The sequence below is a fragment of the Zingiber officinale genome, chromosome 3B (genome assembly GCF_018446385.1).
Source record: "Zingiber officinale cultivar Zhangliang chromosome 3B, Zo_v1.1, whole genome shotgun sequence".
Classification (NCBI taxonomy): domain Eukaryota; kingdom Viridiplantae; phylum Streptophyta; class Magnoliopsida; order Zingiberales; family Zingiberaceae; genus Zingiber; species Zingiber officinale.
In genome coordinates this window covers 2,044,559-2,066,145 of record NC_055991.1, presented here as the reverse complement: position 1 = coordinate 2,066,145, position 21,587 = coordinate 2,044,559, and the positions used below count along the sequence as shown (strand labels likewise).

Here is a 21,587-nt window from a genome sequence, read left to right as displayed (position 1 = left end):
AAGAAGTTATCTAGGAGTTGCTTCAACTGTGACAGAGTCGGTCACGAATCTTCGGAGTATAGAAATCCGAAGACGAAACAAGAGACCAACTTGATTGAGGAACTAAATTTGCTAGGTTCAAATCTGCGACAATGGTGAATCTATATTGGTGTCGCTAGACATATATGCTACAACAAGAAGTTGCTCAACAACTTTGAAGAAATCAAAGATGGGGATATACTATTCACGGGGAACTCATCAACCTCAGATATTATGACCTAAGAAAATAGGGTGTTGAAAATGATCTCAGACAACGAGTTGACTATCAACAATGTGCTGTATGTTTCAGAAATTAAAAAAAAAATCTAATGTCTGGATTACTGTTAAACAAATATAGCTTCTGTATTATTTTTCAGTTAGACAGAATTGTTCTATCTGAAAATGGAGTATTTTTAGAAAATAGTTATGTAACTAATGAGCTAATTAAGCTCAGTGTAATGATTATTAGGGCTAGAGTTAAAAAAAATAAAAATTATTTTATTTATATGTTTGAGTATTCATAATTCATATTTGTAGTATCCAACTTATGTAGATTAATTTTGAGGTGATCGATCTGATCCTACGAAAATTCTATAGACCACAAGTATAAATTAGGAAGTGTTCACAATAGATGATCCATTAGCTTAACATTTTTAGGTCAACTATCCATTAAAAAAAATGAGTCTATGCTTCGTGTGGCGCCTCTAAACATAGCATAACTCACTTTAGTCGAACAAGAGACCCAGCTCTACCTTGCATTGTTACTTCCTGGGGCCGCCGAATCTAATTTATCTCTTCGTGTATGTTGCTGAACCTTTTAGATTTTGCATCTTTATGATTTAGATGTAGGCTATCTAGAAGAACGCAATCTCTTGATTAAAAGGTCTAGCTGAGATAGGTAACTCTGTTGGTCTTTGTTTTGCATTTCTTCATGAAGAAATCTTGTGAGATAATGGATACGTCGAGTATCCTGTTCAAGATTACTCAATAAACAATAATGTTTCTTTCCCATGTTTGTACAACCTTTTTCCTTCTGCCACCGACAACTTCTATCATTCTGTCACATATGTTATAATTCTGAAGTATAGGGAAATTTTACAGATACCAAGAATGTGATGTATGAATATGTTCATTTTGCAGCTGGCTCTCAGTGTATCGGCACTGAGATCTCCACAAGATTCTTCTGAGATTGTAGTGAATCCACCGACTGATACCTCCTCCCTCTGTCTGGAGATGCTACCCCTTCTAAGAAAGATGAACTCGCTGCTCTTAAAGCTGGATTAAGAAAGGTGAAAATTTTAACAGAATTTGTATCTTCTCGAAAATCTAAAAAAACACGTCCAGATGACGATGGTAGTGAAGGAAAGTGCCCTGCTAGGAATGATGATGCAGATTCCCCTGATGATCTTGATGAAAGAAGTTGGAGATAACAAAGAGGATACTAGTGCTAGGAAATCATTCAGTTATGGAACATTAGCTGATGTTAACAAGGTTGGCAACGAGATGATGGTAGATGGAGAATACGAGGATTGGTGCTACTACAATCATCGAAGATCAGATGTGGGTTGTTCTCATGTGGAGGATGGACTGTCTTCTATTCCTGAATTTTCTATGTCGAAGAGGAGTTATCTTCCATGGAAAAAGAGGAAATTGAGTTTTAGATCCCCTACCTGGTGGAGGGGATCACATTGACTATGATGGGCGGATGTTGAGTTCCTCTGACGAATCTCTCTCTGCAAGTGTAAGTTTCACTGAAGTCTGTTTAGTTTGATATCGTCGAGTAGCTATTGCTCTCTTGGTTTACCCTCTATAGATTTATATGTTGTTATTGGATATGAGTTCGAGATAGATAATCAAATATCGACTAAATTCTTTTACTCGATTCTCATTTTATCCCTCGTCCCATCTGCACCACTGTTCTGAATCATGACTGATAGTAAACATTAACTCCACCGGCCAATCAGCTACTTTAGGAGGAAATCAGTCCTTTCGGATGGATCTAGTGGCTAGCGCATGAAGTGTTGATCATGAAATCTGGGATTCAAATCTCAACAAAGTCGAGATAAATGTCTCCCTTATGTAATAGTCAATATTTCAAAGGCTAATAGCCGCTTGTGATTTACCTCCTCCGTGTTGGTCCTGGGACGGATTGACGAGGGCGCTAGAGCGAGTATATTCGCCTTTTTGCCATCAATTTATGAGAAAATCGGCTAATGGGCCTATATCATTTAGAAAATTAAAATTTTTAATATTTTTTTTAAAGGGGAGTCCTAAAATTCATTTATGATATTGGTTAGTGAGTATCGTCGTCGTAACATTTATAATGAGTCTTTAACCGAATTTTTCATGTTGATAACGAGTTTAAAAAATTATCGTTTTCAATATAATATGTCGTATTAATATTTGAAAGTATGAATATATTTAGAAGCCTTGAAAAAATATTTGTTTAGAGTGATTTAAAATTTTCTATATATACTAGCCACTTTTATATATATGAAATCAGTTAATAAATTTATGATATTTAGAAAATCAAAATTTTAATATTATCTAATAAAGTCAAGTATTATTGTGTAATACTTATTTGACATATTTTTTCATATGAAGAACGAATTAATTTTTTTTTTAATCTTAATATAGCATATGACATTGATGTTTGTAGGTGTGTGTATTAAGAAGACTTAGACGAGTATAAAAGTCTTGATTTGGAATTATTTAGAGTTTTTTAAGTCCATTAATCACTTTTAGATGAAACTGACTGATTGATCTATGTCATTAAGAAAATCAAAAATTCGATATTGTCCGAGGAAGGGAAGTTCTATGAACTCATTTATGGTCAGGGTCGTCTCAAAGTTCACGAGACCCTAGGCAAAAAAAATTTAAGCCTTTAATAATATTTTTTTTAAAAAAAAAAAATTCTTTGTCTTTTTTATACAGGCTTGGAATTGACAACGACGGATTTAACTTTTTTTTTTAATAAATCAGATTTAAAAATTCATGTCATGTAATTTTAATTTGATGATATTTCAAAGTTCCACTATTACTGACACAAATATATAAGAAAATTCTCATACAATTGCTAATAATCTGGGTTTGGGTTCATAGTCCATTCCTTCTATAGTTTATCATTTATACAAAATAATAAAAAATATTTCGAGGAAAAGAAAAGAGCGAAAAAAATATTACCGAGTGAGATAGGAGAAGAATGTCTTCTTAGAGAACCAATGATGAGGGAGGAAAAAAAATACATAGAGCACTAATGAAAGAATGAGTAAAAGATCAACTAATTACAAAATGAGATGAAAAAAAAAAGAAATTAGGTGTAACGTCTTATATAGTTATTTTATAGATCTAGATATGATTTTAGGACTAGAGAATATAATAATTATAATTAATATGTAATTAAATGTAGTTGTCATTGTAATTAATTGAAGAGCACTATGGAAATTGAAAGGAGCAAAATTTGAAGCAAAATAGTTGAAAAAGCACTAGAACGAAAGTAAGCTAAATCTGGAGCAAAATCTAAATGAAATCTATTTATTTTTTAAAATAATAATGGACCCTAATAAATTGAGGCCCTAGGCATGAGCCTTAATGGTCTATGCCTTGAGCCAAGTCTATTTATGATGTCAGTTAGTGAGTATTATTATTGTAATACTTGTAATTAGCATTTAACATAGTTTATCATGTCGAAAAATAAATTGAAAAAATCACTGTTTTCAATATTAGTGAGTATCACATTAATGTTTGATCAGGGCATGTGTTTATTAAAGAGACTTAGACAAGTATAAAAGTTTTGATTTGGAGTGATTCGAAAATCTCTAGTTCATCAGTCATTTTTTGACGAAGCCAATTGACGGACTTGTGCTATTAAAAAAAAATCAAAAATTTGATATTGTTAGGCCCTAGGAATGGTGTCAGTTAGTAAATATCGTCATTATAATACTTATAATGAGCATTTGACATAATTTTTCATGTTAAGAATGAGTTGAAAAAAAATCGTTGCTTTAATATAGTATATCACATTAATGTTTGAGAGTATAGATATATTAAGGAAACTTAGATGAATATAATATTTTGAGTGATTTTCTAGATCCATCATGACTTCATGAGCATATCAATCGATGTTATACTGTAGCAATCCATTGATATTCACGACCACAAAACCTTTTCGAATCGATTGGTTGGTTGAGTTATTATTACCAATTCATGGTTGCATTATTGTTTCATATCAATTGATTGGTCGAGTTATTATTACCAATCGATTGCTACATGGAAGAGATGAGGTAAAATAGGAATTGAGTATGTAATTTGATTATTTTAAAATTGATGTATGTGATTTGAATATTCTATGAAGTAAAAAAAGATGATTTCATTTACCCCGAGTGTTCTTATCGTCTGTCGCACAAGGAGATGTAGGATCATAAATTACGTAATGAGCAACCTCCTATGTGGGAGAACATTTAATTCTCATGGAAATGAATTCACCAATTGACCTTTACCTAATGAACTAATTTTGCTATCTGAATATCAACTCGACTATATTGTTAGGGCATATTGCAAAACTCTATAAATTATGATTGTGGCATGTGTTTCAAAATCGACAACAAAATAGAAACTTTAGAGTTTATTTTTTTATATTAATTTAACCTTCGGGAGTATTTAGAAAAAGCAGTAAATTTGATATTAACTTCAATTAGAAGAGCATCCACATCAGTTATCTTATTCAAAGATTTTATCTTAAATTTTGGATAGGTTAACTAAAAATCCTCTACATCAATTACCCTATTTATTTTCTAAATTTTCTATCTATTTTTTAAATTTAGATTTGATGAATAATAATTCTCTAAATTTAGGGATCGAAACCTCTACCCTAAAAATAAAATAATATTTCTTTTTAATGTCTCTCCTTCCACTCAATCTCTCTCCTTTCACTCATTCCATAAATATAATAATAAAAAATAGAAGAAAGAGAAGAAAATAATAAAAAATTAAAAATGATGAAAATTTTAAAATATTTGATGTAGTATGTAGTGATTATTTAAATTTAATAAAATAGATCATTTAGATATAGTAACCAAAAAAATTGACATGGATGCTCATCACTAATTAGTAACAAGCTTATTAAACAAGAATCAGGTAGACGAAGGGTAGGTGAGGTTTTGGTGCCCAACTCTCTCTTTTTCCATCATCATACTTCTCCTTCTCCCTCTCCAAATCCACACTGTCGGGATCTCCAATCTCGGAGATCCGCAGAGGTACAATTTTCGCCATCTCCTCGCTGTTCTTTGTAGCAAAGATCGGATTTTGGAGCGCAAACAGTTAGGTTCGGAATCGGATTCTTCTTCTTTGTCGAAATTTGCGTGTTTTATGTTGGGGTTTTGTTGAAGATTGTTTGTTTTGATTCAGATGGATAAGGGATCTAGGGAGACGAGGGCGAATCATGCCGGAGTAGCTCCAGCGGAGCCCGATTTCCCCTTGCAATGGGGGTGCCGCAAGCGCCTCCGCCGCATCAAGGTCAGGGACAAAGGATCCGCCGCAAAATCTGGCGTCCGGAGGGGAATCGCGTCTCGGAATGTCCGCCGCATCGCAGATCAAGAGTTCCCCCCGCACCCGCCTCTTTATCCCCTCAGGTAATAGATCGGAGGTTGATCCGGAAAAGTTAGGGTTTGATCTAGTTTGAGGCGTCGCCGGTGAGATATGGAAGTAACCACTGCTCGGATTCATCCACAGGAGGTCGGAATCGGCCGGGAGCGAGAACCATAACTCCCGATCCGTCTCGTCGTCGCCGGATAAGGATGACCGTTGCTACACGACCAGGGGATCGGCGGCGTTGGTATGCGAGGGCGAGAACGCCGACGAGAGAGCCTCGGCAGCCTCTCTACCTCGATTCTTCGTTTCGCTGTCGAACAAGGAGAAGGAGGAGGACTTCATGGCGATGAAGGGGTGCAAGCTGCCGCAGCGACCCAAGAAGAGATCCAAGCTCGTCCAAAAATGCATACTCGTACGCTTCCATTCCCTCCAAAAATCCGATTTTTAAGATCAAACAGTCGAAAAAAACTGATTTTTTCCTCTAATTTCTTTGACAAACTCGATCTAGTTGGTGAGTCCTGGAGCATGGCTGTCAGATCTCTCACAGGAGAGGTATGTAGTCAGGGAGAAGAAGGGATCAAGAAAGGTAGAAATTCTCTCTCTACCTTCGACCATTTTGCTCGTCTCGTTCCTGCATCCCATTCACATCTCATTTTCTTTTGTTTCCTGTTCCATAATTCGCAGAGGAGAAGAGGATTGAAGGCCATGTCCATGGAGAGTGATTCAGAATGAAGCAAAAGGGAGAGGTAATACTAATTGCTATCATCTATTATGATCGAATTGGAGTTTTTCAGACTGAAATTTAATGGTTTGACTTCCTGTTCTTACTTCAATCTCATGTAGATGCCCGAGTTGGGAAGCTTTTAGAACAAGTGAAATGAGTTCAGGCTTGTATCAATCAGACTTTGAACAATATTTGTGGATAACTTTCTTGTTGTTGCAAGGATTGCACTCAATCTATATTTAGCATTGAGATAGATAAGGTATTCTAGAGCACCTCAAAATTAATTTTCTTGAAGATAACAATTCTTGATTTATTCATTAATTTTCTTACTAAAAGAGTTGAGTCAATCTTATCCCGATTTAATCCGTCAATTACAAACTGTTGCTGTATTTTTTTTTAATTCGATTAAATCAAGATGATAAATAATATCACGGGCCCCATACTTGAGTACCCAGTATTCATCAGTGAACAGGCAGGTATCTGTGTGGGTAAGCTGTAGCGGGTGTGAATAATGTGATTTCGGTGGAAATCAACGTTGATTCCTTAAATTCCCTCCCCTGTTCTTCTTCCCTACGCAGCATTGTGTCCTTCGCCAACCCAGTTCAGTTCCCAATCCAAATTCTTGGCATTTTCCGATCAGCGTCGACTTCTCGATCTCATCTCCGGTCTCGATTCGATCGAGCATGGAGAGCTCGGGCTGTGTGGGACTCGTGGCGGTCGTCGCCGTCTCTGGCGGAGTCGCCCTCTTCGCCTGCCAGGCCCACAGGCGCCTGGCCTCCGATTTGATCAAGAAGTTCGAATACGAGATCGGTAAGCAAGTGCGCATTTCAATATTCAAAATTTTGGTCCTTTTCCCTGCTCGCGGAATCTGCATTTTGCCCCGCTTTTCCTTGATCAAGGAAAAAAAAAAATCCAATCTTTGGTCAGATCGAGAGAGCAAGAGGGGCAAGAAGAAAGTGAGGTTTGCACCCGACGTGGTGGAGCCGTCGGCTGACAGCGCGGAGCACCGGAGGCAGTCGGCGGCGGCGGACGGATTCCGGTAGAGTTCCCGAGATCGCCTTTAGATCTTCTCCGAGTCTTCTCTTCTAGCTCTTCCCTCTCTTTTCTCCTTTGTAAACAACATTTTTTTTTTAATTTCTGTAAATAGTTCTTGAAATAAAACGGTTCAACAGGACACTTTACGTTCATGATTTCAAGTTGGTCTTTTGATAAAACAGTATGTTTTTCTTTTTTTTTTCACTCAAAATGTTTTTTTTAATTGTTTTATAAGTGTTTGAAGAAGAAGATAATGAAGATGATAAAGATGACTATGATATGCATACTACGTCCACTACTCTTAAGACAAGCCTATTTGAAGTTGCAAAATTTAGCTCTGAAATAAGAATAAAACAAAAATCTAAATTTGATTCTATCCATACAATGATGCATTCGTAGAAAGTGTAGGGATTTAGCTTTGTTTAATTGATAAATATTAAATCAAACCATTATTAAAAAAGGTAATTTAATGATGGGATTAGTAAGTGGCAAGTGCAAGGGACTTGTTTATCTACCAAATTGGAGAATAATCAGTCTAAATAAAGATGCGAATATTTCATTTGATACTTTCATTAATATTATAATATATTGGTGTAAAAAACAAGGACTTATAATTTTTTTTAGTTATTAGAAAATAAAATAAGTACATGATGAACCATGTGCTGCATATAGAAGCATGCAATTGAAATCTTTGATTTCACGCAAAGGCAATGATATCTACAAACGTTTGGTGATTCGATCAACACAAACTCATATATACAACATCCCATCATCATCATTCACTACTACAACCTTTTGAGCATATGCTTTTGTCACCTCATGCATTTTGAGGATTCTTTCTCTTTTTATTAATTTTTTTTTAAAAAAATTTTGGTGAATGTTGCGGGTTTGACTCAAATGCGGTTTGGTTTTTGATTCTAGTGGATATGCTATTGATGTGAGATGATGATGTTTGATGCCACATTGCCAAAGTGTAAGCACCACATGAAAATCCATTAAATGCCTTTTTATAAAAAATATATATATATAAAGTTATTTATAATAAACACAAAAGTAGTTTAAAGATAGCGTATGCATATTTATATATTTTCATTAATTAAGTATTTAATGTTAATGGTTGGATGTGATCAACTAAGTTAGGTTATGTTATGTTATATTTTGATCCCTGTAGTTAAGTGTATAGCAGCTTAGGTGCACAGAAAATCGAGCGGAAGACGCAGCTAGCGAGAAGGACGGTATGAGATAGAGCTGACGAACTCGGTGCGTCTGAGAGACGAGGTACTGTGGAAAAGTACACCGACGAACGAGAAGAACGCGCGCGATGGTCCAAGGGAAGAGAAGTCGGGGAGAAAGGTTGCTCGAGGAGAATGTCGAAAATTGAGTTCGGGTGAGCTCTATTTTATTGGCCGAAATCACCATCGGAGCAACGGAAGAACTAGAATGGAGCTATGGAACTGCTAAAGGTGCCTTCAACAGGAGTTGAAGGCACCTCCGCGACCTTCAAGCAGAAGGTACCTTCAACGGCTAAAGGCGCCTTCAACTAGCCATGGAAGACGCCTTCCATGGCTATGGAAGACGCCTTCCATGGCTATGGAAGACGCATTCGACCATGATAAAGTTTTATCCTTTACCTTGCTGGAGGCGCCTTCCACCCTTATGGAAAGTGCCTTCAGCCTGTGAAAAAGGTTTTCTAGATGCTATAAAAAGACCCATGGATCTAGGAAAGAAAGAACAACTTGCTCCGTCTTCAGTGAAGGAGACTTTTTAAGAATATTCATTTGGGTTGAATTAATAACCATCTAAATTGTAATCAAATAAATTATAATGTCTCTTTCTTTAGCTTCTTATTGTTTAGTTTTAACTTTATACTGTTGTTACTAACCTGAATTGAAAGATCGAGAAATATATTTTAATATTTCAGATAATTCAACCCTCTCTAGCCGGAACAATATTAATTATGTTTCATTTTTGTGCGCAATAATTAATGGCTTTTAAATGTTTAATTTTATCCAATTTCAGGGGCCATAGAATGGGAATTTAGGACAACTATTCAGTTACCGTTAGCCTTGACAACCGTTAGCTTTTTTTTCCCATCGTGAGTAACAAATTATTCACGACAGCGTAACGCCGGCATCCACTTCGGAGAAACCCCTCATTTATTTATATATTTCTTTCGAGGCCAAAAATCCATGGCGAGGGTTGGTGTATTCGCTGCTCTTTTGCTCTGGTCTCTATCCCGTTTACTCGATCTCTCCACTGATTTTTGGCCAAAAGTCTTCCTTTTGTTTCTTTCTTCGTCGATCGATCCACTGGCTCGCCGGTTTTGATACCAAGTCGCCGTTTTGCTCTTGGTCTGGAGGCTCATTTTGGTGGAGATTCGACGTTCCCGTGGCGATCGGGGGTTTCCAAGTGGGATTTGTTGGGTCGTGGGATCTGAAGGTGTCGGATCGGGATGGCGTCGAGGATGATTCGGTGGAGGCCGTGGCCGCCGTTATTGTCGAAGAAGTTTCAGGTGAAGCTGGTGGTGAAGAGAGTTGAGGGGGTCGGTGCTGGGGACGAGGCAGCGGATTCGGGGAGGAAGATTGTTGCGGAGGTGAGGTGGAAGGGGCCGAAGCTGGCTCTGAGCTCGCTGAGGAGGACGGCGAAGAGGAACCGTACGAGGGAGGAGGAGGTGAGCGATGGGGGTATGGTGGAGTGGAATGAGGAATTCGAGACCGTTTGCACCTTGACAGCTCAAAAGGAGAACGCTTTCCATCCCTGGGAGGTCGTTTTTTCTCTGTTCAATGTGAGTCGAAGTCAGTCCTTGAAGCTCTAACTTTCTATTCACGTAGCTTCTTTCTATAGTTCGATTCCTAGTTCGGGCCTATTAGTACTATTGTTTGGGTGCTATGAACCCTAACAATTTACCGATTAGCTTCATCTTGTTAACTGTGCTTCATATTTGCCTGATTTTCTTTGGTTTGGGGTATTATAGTTTCTGATATTTCTCTGATGTCTAGGCTTTTAAAATTCTCTTAGATCTTTCATTTAGTCCTATCAAAGTTTTGATTTGAATTTCTCTAAAAGGATTTTCAGTTTTTTCCTCTTTAGTTTGTTGTCATTTAATTTCATGTATGTTTAGATGTAGGGCGATCTGAGAGACCTGCTGATCCTAATTTGTTTCCTCCGTGTGTGAATTATTCTTACTTTTTTCTCCTTCCAATTATTTAGCTGATTCCTGTTCTCCTTCCAATTATTGATTTATTTCTGCTGCATGTGTTCTTATTGGCTTCCCTTAATTGAGAAATCATGGCTTCACTCTTTTAATTGTGTTTATCATTTCATCTCAATGGCTGTTAATTTATGTAACACATTAGTTAGACAGTAATTCCTATATCGAAACTGATTCTGAAACAATGCGGAATGTCTAACTTCTTCTTAAGTAGCTAGAAAATGCAGTGAAATAAAGTTGTGATAGTTAATTGCCTAAAAGTCAATAATTATCTGAAGGTGTATAACTGACAGAAGTAGCTGAGTAGTTCATGGGATCACAATAGCAACAAGAAGAAGAACAACAACCCTTGTCATACTCGTAATAGTTGGGATAATTTACGTTACCTCTTTCACATACCTTAATCCTTTTCGTCCTTATTTGAGATTAACATTGGCAGTTATTTTACTTGGCCTTTAAGCAAAACCATTTTTAGTGTCTTTTCTTTCCTTGTTTGTATTTGTGAATTTTATGAAGAGATGCTAAACTGATTTTCCTTCTAGGTTTCCAACCAAAACATGAAGACCAAGGAGTCTGTGCTTGGTGTGGCGTCACTGAACATAGCAGAACTCACTTCAGTAGAACAAGAGACTGAGCTCTACCTTCCATTGTTACTTCCTGGGGCTGCTGAGTCTAATTTATCTCTTCATGTATGTTACTGAACCTTTTAGATTTTGATTTTTATGATTTAGATGTAGGCTATCTAGAAGAACACAATCTCTTGACTACAAGTTCTATCTGAGATAGGTAATTCTGGTGATATTTGTTTTACATTTCTTCATGAAGAAATCAAGTGAGATAATGGATGCGTCGAGTATCCTGTTCAAGATTACTCAATAAACAATAATGTTTTTTTCCCAAGTTTGTACAACCTTTTTCCTTCTGCCACCGGCAACTTCTATCATTCTGTCACATATGTTATAATTCTGAAGTATCTCGGTAGGGAAATTTTACAGATACCAAGAATGTGATGTATGAATATGTTCATTTGCAGCTGGCTCTCAGTGTATCAGAACTGAGATCTCCACAAGATTCTTCTGAGATTGTACTGAATCCACCGACTGATACCTCCTCGCCTCTGTCTGGAGATGCTACTCCTTCTGAGAAAGATGAACTCTCTGCTCTTAAAGCTGGATTAAGAAAGGTGAAAATTTTAACAGAATTTGTATCTACTCGGAAATCTAAAAAGACATGTCCAGATGACGATGGTAGTGAAGGAAAGTGCTCTGCTAGGAGTGATGATGCAGAATATACTTATCCATTTGATACAGATTCCCCAGATGATCTTGATGATGAAGTTGGAGATAACAAAGAGGATACTAGTGCTAGGAAATCATTCAGTTATGGAACATTAGCAGATGTTAACAATGTTGGCAACGAGATGATGGTAGACGGAGAATACGAGGATTGGGTCTACTACAATCATCGAAGATCAGATGTGGGTTGTTCTCATGTGGAGGACGGACCGTCCTCCATTCCTGAATTTTCTATGTCGAAGAGGAGTATTCTTCCATGGAAAAAGAGGAAATTGAGTTTCAGATCCCCTAAGCCAAAGGGGGAGCCATTGCTTAATAAAGCAAATGAGGATGGCGGGGATGACATTGACTATGACCGGCGGATGTTGAGTTCCTCTGACGAATCTCTCTCTGCAAGTGTAAGTTTCACTGACTTCGGAAGTCTGTTTAGTTTGATATCGTCGAGTAGTTATTGCTCTCTTGGTTTACCCGCTATAGATTTGTATGTTGTAATTGGATATGAGTTCGTCTTGGCTCAAAGTCCGAGATAGATAATCAAATATTTCGATATCGACTAAATTCTTGTACTTGTTATTCTTGTAGTTTAAAGAATTTGTTTATTTTCTTGCAGAGGCACAAAGGGGATGATGGAAGTGCTCTGAACTCATTATCTGATTTCGGCGATGATCGTTTTGTGATTGGTAACTGGGAATCAAAGGAACTAGTTAGCCGGGATGGCTACATGAAGCTCACCACCCATGTTTTCTTTGCATCCATTGACCAGAGGAGTGAGCAAGCCTCCGGTGAGAGCGCATGCACGGTTCTCGTTGCTGTCATCGCTAATTGGTTTCACACAGACCACAACATCATGCCCATTCAATCTCAGTTTGATAGCCTCATCCGAGAAGGCTCTCTCGAGTGGAGAAACCTTTGCGAGAACCATGTTTATCAGGAGCGGTTCCCCGACAAGCACTTCGACCTGGAAACAGTTCTTCAAGCTAAGATCAGACCACTTGCTGTTGCTCCAACAAAGTCTTTCATTGGATTCTTTCATCCTAAAGGCACTGACGCCGACAGCGACTTTGAATTTTTAAATGAAGCTATGTCCTTCGACAGCATCTGGGATGAAATCAGCCGAGCGGGATCCGACTGCTCCAGTGATGCAAAGCCTCAGCTATATATCGTAAGCTGGAACGACCACTTTTTCATCCTGAAGGTGGAACGCGATGCTTATTACATAATCGACACCCTTGGAGAGTGGCTATACGAGGGGTGCCAACAAGCTTACATCCTCAAATTCGACAACAGCACAATTATTCATTTGGTTTCTAACAACAAGAAGAATGGTAACCCCGAATGCGAGAATACAGACCAGGAAAGGATAAATGTTGCAGTAGAGGGGGATCTGGTATGCCGGGGAAAGGGTTCTTGCAAGGAGTACATTAAGAGCTTCCTCGCAGCGATTCCGATACGCGAACTGCAAGCTGATGTCAAGAAAGGTCGTATGTCATCCACTCTACTGCATCAACGTCTCCAGGTCGAGTTCCACTTCACTGAGTCAGCCGGCGAGCTCAGCTTGGATGCTCATTCCGCATCACCGGAGGAGGCTCTTTGCCAGGTTTCATGGCCTCTTCAGCCGGCTGGAGCATTTGCCCCCGCGCCTGTACTCGTTATTTAGCATCCATGACGTTTCGTAGAACACTGCTTACATGAACTCAAGAGGAGAAGGTGCACGTAGAGCCATCAAACGTTTGTTTCTTCGTCCATCTCTCACTCGAGATTTCAACTAACTATAGGTACTTTGCTGTGAGTTGTGTGTCGAACACACTTTTGTAAAGCTGTGCTCTATTCCTCCGTATCATGTCGTCTGAGTCGTCTGTGTTGTAGTAGTTACGAAATCGAATTTTAGGCATCAATAACTCATGCTCTTACACTAATGAATTGATAAGATCGGGAAATATAAATAAATAAATATGTATTTAAATATGTCATATAATTAATTAGGTAAATCTTAATTGCCAAAGCTTAAGATCCATTTGTAGTTCAATCCAACAAGGATTCGGTCTCTATGCGCGTAAGAGAATTCCTTTTTGCAATAAATTATTTACATAAAGAAGAAGAAGAAGAGATAAACCCGAAGTTGCTTTTTATGGTGGCCGCATAAGAATCAGACCATGAGGGGGATAGGCCCCACTGTTTGTAATTAATAATCTAGTAGTTACCTAGGAAGTGCATTTACTCCCTCTAATTAATAATGCTTTAGTCCTTGGGAAGTGAATCATCTCCCTCTAATTAATGATGACATTTTCAAAATAGCTTTGTGCTCCATTATTAGTATTTTTTTTATTGGGTGTATTAAGTGTGTTAAGGTCATTAACAACTGAGCATACAAATTATCATTGTCTAACTTAAGTGACAAGAGTAGGAAGATTCAAATAGGGAGAATATTTCGAGATTGATTTAGGCTAAATAACTTTCAACCCCCTGTATTTTTCATTCAAAAGTAGTTTGCCCCCTATATTAAAAAAAATGACACTTAGCTCACCTATGTTTTAAAGAAAAAAGAAAAAATAATAATAAATTATCAAAATAACCCTTACTTTTATTTAAATGTTAAAATTATGGTTAAATAATTTTAAGCCCCTTTTATTTTTCATCCAAAAGTAATTTCTCTCCTATATTGAAAAAAATGACATTTAGCCTCCTATGTTTTTTTTAAAAAAGAAAAAAATAGTAAATGACCAAAATAATTCCTTTACTATTCTAAATGTTAAAATTATTCTAATTAAAACATCCTTATTTAAGGTAACCTTAGATTTTTAGACAAAAAGACAAGTAAAAAATAAAAAATCAAAGCTTAATCTTAATCAATTCTGATTTATATATAGGTAAAAGATTTCACTTGTTCCTAAAAAAAACTCTCATAAAATTTAGTCATAATTTAACATTTAAATAGCAAAGTAAAGGTTATTTTGATCATTTATTATTTTTTGTCTTTTTTTCTTTAAAACATAGGGGGATTAAGTGTCATTTTTTAAATATAGGGGGGCAAATTGCTTTTGGAAGGAAAACATAAGGGGTTTAAAGTTATAAAAATAAATAATTTATTTAATGATTTTGTTAATAGTGTTTTTATCCTCACGGGTGTGATAATATGGTAAAATATTAAGCGGAGCAAAATATTTTGGAAGTCCATTATTGAGTATATATAAATAATAAATAAATTTTTTATATCCATTAAGATTTGAAAATGTTTTTTTTCCCTATGTTTTCTAAAAATGAAATCTTGATGATGCTCAAGATCATCTTTCATTAAACAAAATCCTCAAGTAAATTGTCTTTACAAGGTCCCTGAACTAAATGGTGGGCCTCTTCAATAATTTAGATATGTAGACCAGGTCTTCTATGAGGTCACATAATTGTTCAAAAGGCTAACAGTCCATTGAAACATATTTATAATTAATTAAATTTTATGTGACAAATTGTCTATCCTTTACATTCTAAGTTCTAGAAATTAAAAATATGATTAGTTAATGTTTATCAAAATTTAGTCAACTTGGTTTAATTAATTAAAATCAATCAATTTGCATAATCAAATATTAGCAGTAGTTAATTTGCCATGTTTCTAATTGAGAAGTAGCTATTTTCTTTACAAAAGAAATATTTAAATAAATTAATTAAATACTCACAGACAGAAAATAAATAAATAAATTATAGTCAAATAATCTCAACAACAGTAGAAGTTAGAAATATAGTCATGAGAAAGAGATGCAAAATTAGGTGTAACTGTAAGTTATAAATAAATTCGTTGAATTGTTCATATTTATTTAATTTTATATATTTGAGACAAATATAAATAATCTCTTACCAATTAAACATCATTTATAATCCAACTTGGAATTTAATCATTAAATCATGCTCAAAATCATCTTTTTTGATATTATTGACTTAAATAAACAAAATAAAATAAAATTTCATTTTTTTTGGTGGGAGAGGGAAATGGGGTTGCTTTCTCTTGTCGTTTAATTAGCTCACTAATTAATTAATATTAAACAAAGTACACTGCACTAACCTAATCCAAGTTGCCTTTAAAGAAAACCGAACACTGCTAAAAATAGAAGAAAAAGGTGATTGAAAAGATAAGAAAAAAAGATGTTTAGTGGACAGTGGTGGGTAATCCATGCGATAATCCACCATTAAATATTGATTAATCCCTAAAGCTTCTTGTTAGGACACGAAGCGTTGGTTCTTCTATATATCCGTGTAACATGCTTCCTTTTGACGCCCCCCCTCTCTCTCTCTCTCGCTCGCTCATCTCCTGCTTCTGCTATTGGCCGCCTCCGCCGCACTTTTCCGCATGTCTTGGGGGATCCCAACGGCGGCTAAACTGGATGGAATTTGAGCGATTGCTCTCCAATCTCTGCGCCGGGACGAAAGTGTGCGCTTTCCGTGTCCGTTTTGGATTCCTGTGAGTCCTTCTTGCCGCTTCCTCGATTTCTTTGCGCCGCGTTGATATTTCGTCGGATTAGTGGGGGAAAAAAAATCCTCCTTGGGATGATTTCTCTTTCGTTGCATCAGTTTCGTATGAGTTTTCATAGTAAAACTGGAAATTTCAAAGGTTTTTTTTTTTTTTTTTTTGTGTTTGTATCCATCGGCGGCAGCTTGAAAGCTTGAAACCGCCTTTTGGAGAAAGCTTTTAGTTTCCTTCGTAAAGAAGGGTTTCTGATGCTGATCTGTCCGGGTTTGGTTATTGCTTCCCTGATTGACGATGTTCCTTTCAAACTATGTTTCCTTCTCGGTGCCAGCGGCTTCTTGTCGTTTGTTTGCTGGCCGCATTTCACTCTCAGCGGTTTAATTCATCGTCTGGTTTTAATTTAAAACTTTGATTTTCGAATTGCAGGGTGATGGATGACCACAATTGATTCTAGCATAGTTGGGATTGGACTTCGTGTTCGTGGTGCACAATAGATTTGGGCCTTCAGATTTATGTTTGTTTGGTATTTGAAGTTGTCACGATGCAAACATCACCTTTCTTCAAGGATTATGGAATTGATCAGCAACAGACATTCCATGCTACTTTGGTCCCTTGGTTGGTAAGATCTCAACCTCCCTGGTTAGAACCTCTTAATCTTCCGAAGTCTCTAAATGTCGGCCATATCAATGGAGAGGATCAGGTTCCTGCCGTGCCTGGAAGAATGAATCACTTTGTAGATCCAAGGCAGGGGTCAGGGCTGGGGCTTGAAATCCCACAGAAGGATGAACATATTGCTGCTAGGTTCTCAGTATTCCCAGGTAATTTTTGCTGCTACATATCCATTAGGGGACATGATTTCTCCTCTTTTGAATCCTGCTCAATTGGGGGCAAGAGTGTAATAACAGATTTCCCAATTATCCCTAGTAATTCATTTATGTAAATATGAAAGACAGCTGCTTCCTTCATAGTTTTTAGTTGGTGAAGTACTGATGAGTAATAACTTTCCTTGTTTATATCTCTGAGAGATTTGTTATGTCAAGTTAGTAGGGCTGTTGTACAACCTTCTTGCTATTTATTTACTGATGGCCTAGTAATATGATTTTTACTGTATTTTTGCTCCTTTAGCTGTCAAGGATTCAGTAAGAGAGCAGAAGACTCAGCAATACTTTGTTCCTTTTCCTCTGCAGTCATCATTACCTGAAAATCCAAGTCAATTCGATGAGGGACTTGGTCTATCTATGGTAGGTAATTTGTTTTTGTCATGCTATAATTCCTTTTGATTAAATAGTTGTTTTGAATAGTATCATAATACAAACATCTTCCAATTTTTATCTCTGTGCAGGTTTGTCCTACTCATCCTTGTCCTGATCAGTTTTATGGCTTATATTCAGCATATGGTGCTCAAACAATGGTTTGTTTCCCATTTTTCTTTCTTGTTCTAAAGACAACAGGGATTTCGTTTTGCTTAGTTCCCATGACGAATAACATAAGAGTGAACAAATACACAACTTCTTAGTATTTTTGGTATTTTTAGAATTATTTAGTTGAAAGATTGGTTAGCTGATTTCCAGTGTTCCCAATCTTTTTCTACTTTGTTTATGAGCTTGAAAACTGAAGTTTCATTGTTAGTTATGAAACTGAACAAAATAATATTATTTATCACCGTCCTTTTGCCTATAAGCAAGAATTAACTGTGAAGTATAACTATCCTTTTGCCTCTAAGCAAGAATCAAGTGTTAATTATCTCTGATCTTGTCATTTGGGAACAACCTGTTTGTGTATAGCAAGAACTGAGTTTATCTAGTGGTATTTGGTTCTCGTTAGATGCTAGGCTAGCAATATGTTCTGCCATTCATATCATCTATTTGATGCTTATCCCCGTGCATTGTTTCTTTCTAGAGATGTTTAAAGAGAAATGCCACATATGCATTTTTTTTATAGTATTTTGTTAACTTTTCACATGAGTTTATTTTTTATTTTTTAAAAAAACTGTTGTTGGGATCACAACTATTTTTGATACCATAGGATAAGGCTAAAGACTGCTTTAACTACTTACTAGAACTCAGGTCACCTTAAATTATGCACTTATATAATGTTGAATAGAAGTACTTAGATGCATTTAAGATAGTATGGACATGTACTTAGATGACTAATAAATGTTTAAGTTAGGCGATGCAAAATCAAGGATTTAGCGAATGAACACCTTTTGTAGAAATCACTGAGGATTGACACAATTATCAAACTGCATATGCTTTTAAGGATAGTAATCATGTGGATCTTCTAAATATCCTGTATGGAGTTTAAGTTTGATTTACATTGAGACTTCTTCCCGAGTTTATGTAGGTTGCAGTTCTCTAGTTCAGTTCAGGTTCTTTAGATTAATTGCACATAACACTTTCTAATTTTCGATGAAAATTCTCAAAAATCACTGTAATTCATGCATTTCAAGTTCAACATCATAATTTTGTTGTTTTCATTTTTCAGCAGGGTCGCATGCTTTTGCCTATGGATGTGTCTATTGAAGGACCAATATTTGTAAATGCAAAGCAATTTAATGCAATTCTTCGTCGTCGTAGAGCTCGTGCAAAGGCTGCGAAAGAGAACAAATTAGCTAAAGCTCGTAAGGTATGCCTTTACCATTACTGCTATACTCTATTGTATGAACATTCAAACAACTAATCCTTACCTAAACTAATTTCAGCGAACCCTACCATTCTTGTTAAAGTGCTTCATACAATTGTTATGAAATGGTTCTCAATTATTGACTGGTGACTCATCCTTACAACCATAAAAGAAGTGAAGTTTGGCTAAGTAAATTTTGGCAGTGCAGACTATTCTTATTAGTGCACTTGCTTGATTATTCAAGTCATTATTTGACATCTCTTACCGTGTTGGACAGTTAAAATGTATTGTTCTAATAAATTATTAAAATTTGGTACTACTCGGCACTCATCCCTTGGCATGTAAAATTTAATTCTGTCACTGTGCCAATCATGTTGATGAATATGTACATTCAAGACTCTTTAATATGCTACAAAATGCATTAAGATAAATTGAAAAATATTTGTTATTTTTTTAAAGCTTTTGTCTGTACAATATAATGTCAAAACTGTATCATTTCAAATGAAACATAAAGTGTAAAGTTAGGTATAAGATTCTCTCGCTCTCTCTCTCTCTCTCACACACTCTCTCTCTCTCACATTTAGCTACTTAGTCTTCTTTCTTCCCTTACAATTCTCCACTGATACCATATGTCGAAACACTGACATGATACTGAAATAGATTTTGAAACTCTTAACATGGCTCAAGATTTTGAACCTTGATTGTATTGTTCCATGCTAAAGTTTCAACCTCAATTGGAATGCTGCAATTTCGGTATCATTTCATGTTGACCCTAAACAACGTGCTGAGATTACTCATATGGGTTTCAATCCTTTAATCTTCATCTACTTAGTTTGCTTGCTTCCAATATAAATCTAGGTAGTAACTCAATTAAAATTTTTGTCGAGCATGTCTTGAGCAATCAGTGCTAACAAAAGTGTAGCAACATGTGCTTCATAATGAAATTTACCATTGCCAACACAACATTGATCTAGGTAGGTTGATCGGTTCAGCCATGCTGACTGGTACAAATTGACACTTGCAATCATGATCTTGAGTTCCTTTTATAATGTTTTTTTTCCCATTACCATCATGTTGTCAATAACTAATGGTTTCTTAAATATGCTAGTTACAAACTATGAAATGAGTGGTTTATATGCCCAATAACTTGTTCTATCCTAATTCAGTTTAGTTTTCTGCAGCCATATCTGCATGAATCCCGTCACCTTCATGCAATGCGCCGTGTAAGAGGTTGTGGTGGTCGGTTTTTGAACACAAAAAAAGACGGCAATCTTAAGGGTAACAATCCCAGCCCCAAGGGGAAGGCACCTCCGCTTTCTGCAACTGCTGCTGTGACATCTCCAAGCTCTGAAATCCTGCAGTCTGATAGCTTAAACCTCAACTCAGCAAGTGGTGGTTCACATATAACAGGATCAGAGGTGAGCAGTGTTTATGCTCAGGAAGATGTCGAACAATATCACATCCATGGGCACTTACGCCCATCCGTCTTCCAATCTCTCTCAAACATGATGGATGGAGTGCATGAGGGAGACAATATCACCCATGGCAAATGGGGTGCAGCAGCTGATGGCTGCTGTGGCCTCCTCAAGGTCTGATGGAAGTAAAATGAAACCCAGGAGGGCCGTTTCTAACTGCAGCATTTGGTCATTTCCCTTCCTGTGCTTCATGCAACCTGATGTCAAGGTTGCTTCAAGGCAATTCATTCTTGGCTTATGAATCCGCATTAGGACTTGAGAGAAATCACCTAAAGGGTTAAAAGATTGCTAAGTCCTCTTTGCACCTCAAAGTTTGTAGAAACTGATACTGACGTGGCTGAACCAGAAATCTGTAGTAGTTAAGTACTTCATGGTTTGTGCTTTTGGAGTTGTGTTTATTTGCTTGGACTGTTGAATGTCGTGTTGTGAAGTTGGCATTGCTGTTTGATTTTCTACTGGTTTGTAAAAAACGTTTGAGGTTGTAAAAAAGTTGGTTTGGATCTTTGTGTTTGAATCTTTCTGTTTGTGTTTCTTCTCGCAAGTTGAACTCGAGTGCTATGTAAAGTATCAATAAGATAGAGTCGTGATATGTAAAAGCATCCATAAGTAGGGATGGCAATGGGGCGGGGCGGGGGCGGGTTTGCCATTCCCATCCCCGCCCCATTCTTATTTTTTCGGGTTCGGGGTTTCCCCATCCCCGCCCCATTTCCAAATTGACCCAAACAAACCACAGACACCAGAAACAGTAGAATATTAACCCAAACAAATCACAGACACAGAAACACCAAAATGGTAGTCACTGTATCATCAATTGCAATCCATGGAGGTGAAAGTTTAACTGCCATGTATTAATACCAATATTATCATCAATATTAATATTAATATTAATACATGTAATCTGACCTGGCATGAGCTATTCTAATGTCTGTGGTTTGTTTGGGTCAATTGATAATATTAATATTAATATTAATATCAATATTAATAATATTATTATTAATAATATTTTCAAAAAATTTAATATTAATATTAATACTATTATTAATACTTTTTTTAAAAATCATATTATTATTTATTAATATTAATAATAATAATATTCGGGGCGGGTCCACCCCAAACCCGCCCCATCCCCGAAAAATCGGGGATCCCCATCCCCATTTCGGATTTT

General features: G+C 36.6%; 3 protein-coding genes across 5 annotated transcripts; all 3 read left to right on the top strand.

Annotated features, from left to right (window-relative positions):
• The first annotated feature begins 5,113 nt into the window (after positions 1 to 5,113).
• Positions 5,114 to 6,505, top strand: LOC122055487. The gene is made up of 6 exons (XM_042616947.1): positions 5,114 to 5,273; positions 5,425 to 5,648; positions 5,749 to 6,019; positions 6,116 to 6,193; positions 6,292 to 6,353; positions 6,451 to 6,505. Exons 2-5 carry the CDS (start codon positions 5,425 to 5,427, stop codon positions 6,337 to 6,339), a joined length of 621 nt encoding a protein of 206 aa, XP_042472881.1. The 5' UTR covers positions 5,114 to 5,273; the 3' UTR covers positions 6,340 to 6,353; positions 6,451 to 6,505.
• A 3,023-nt stretch (positions 6,506 to 9,528) lies between these two features.
• On the top strand, positions 9,529 to 13,842 carry LOC122055486. The gene is made up of 4 exons (XM_042616946.1): positions 9,529 to 10,151; positions 11,120 to 11,266; positions 11,611 to 12,270; positions 12,483 to 13,842. The coding sequence occupies exons 1-4, from the start codon at positions 9,819 to 9,821 to the stop codon at positions 13,527 to 13,529; spliced, it is 2,187 nt and encodes a 728-aa protein (XP_042472880.1). The 5' UTR covers positions 9,529 to 9,818; the 3' UTR covers positions 13,530 to 13,842.
• Positions 13,843 to 16,141: 2,299 nt separating this feature from the next.
• Positions 16,142 to 20,926, top strand: LOC122055484 (nuclear transcription factor Y subunit A-10-like). Of its 3 annotated transcripts, none has more exons than XM_042616944.1 (7): positions 16,142 to 16,319; positions 16,752 to 16,944; positions 17,026 to 17,143; positions 17,451 to 17,566; positions 17,668 to 17,736; positions 18,813 to 18,950; positions 20,129 to 20,926. In XM_042616944.1, the coding sequence occupies exons 2-7, from the start codon at positions 16,867 to 16,869 to the stop codon at positions 20,540 to 20,542; spliced, it is 933 nt and encodes a 310-aa protein (XP_042472878.1). In that variant the 5' UTR covers positions 16,142 to 16,319; positions 16,752 to 16,866; the 3' UTR covers positions 20,543 to 20,926. The 3 variants fall into 3 exon arrangements, with proteins under 3 accessions (XP_042472878.1, XP_042472877.1, XP_042472879.1); XM_042616943.1 differs by having other exon boundaries at positions 18,810 to 18,950; XM_042616945.1 differs by lacking the exon at positions 16,142 to 16,319 and having other exon boundaries at positions 16,809 to 16,944; positions 17,018 to 17,143; positions 18,810 to 18,950.
• Positions 20,927 to 21,587: the final 661 nt, after the last annotated feature.

Bases quoted from the DNA above. Each gene is read 5' to 3' on its own strand.
- LOC122055486 (XM_042616946.1), top strand. From the start codon at position 9,819: ATGGCGTCGAGGATGATTCGGTGGAGGCCGTGGCCGCCGTTATTGTCG. The intron at 10,152-11,119 runs GTGAGTCGAAGT...TTTTCCTTCTAG, and splicing joins TCGTTTTTTCTCTGTTCAAT to GTTTCCAACCAAAACATGAA. The intron at 12,271-12,482 runs GTAAGTTTCACT...ATTTTCTTGCAG, and splicing joins ACGAATCTCTCTCTGCAAGT to AGGCACAAAGGGGATGATGG.
- LOC122055484 (XM_042616943.1), top strand. From the start codon at position 16,867: ATGCAAACATCACCTTTCTTCAAGGATTATGGAATTGATCAGCAACAG. The intron at 17,144-17,450 runs GTAATTTTTGCT...TTGCTCCTTTAG, and splicing joins TAGGTTCTCAGTATTCCCAG to CTGTCAAGGATTCAGTAAGA. The intron at 18,951-20,128 runs GTATGCCTTTAC...AGTTTTCTGCAG, and splicing joins AATTAGCTAAAGCTCGTAAG to CCATATCTGCATGAATCCCG.
- LOC122055487 (XM_042616947.1), top strand. From the start codon at position 5,425: ATGGATAAGGGATCTAGGGAGACGAGGGCGAATCATGCCGGAGTAGCT. The intron at 5,649-5,748 runs GTAATAGATCGG...ATTCATCCACAG, and splicing joins CCGCCTCTTTATCCCCTCAG to GAGGTCGGAATCGGCCGGGA. The intron at 6,020-6,115 runs GTACGCTTCCAT...AACTCGATCTAG, and splicing joins TCGTCCAAAAATGCATACTC to TTGGTGAGTCCTGGAGCATG.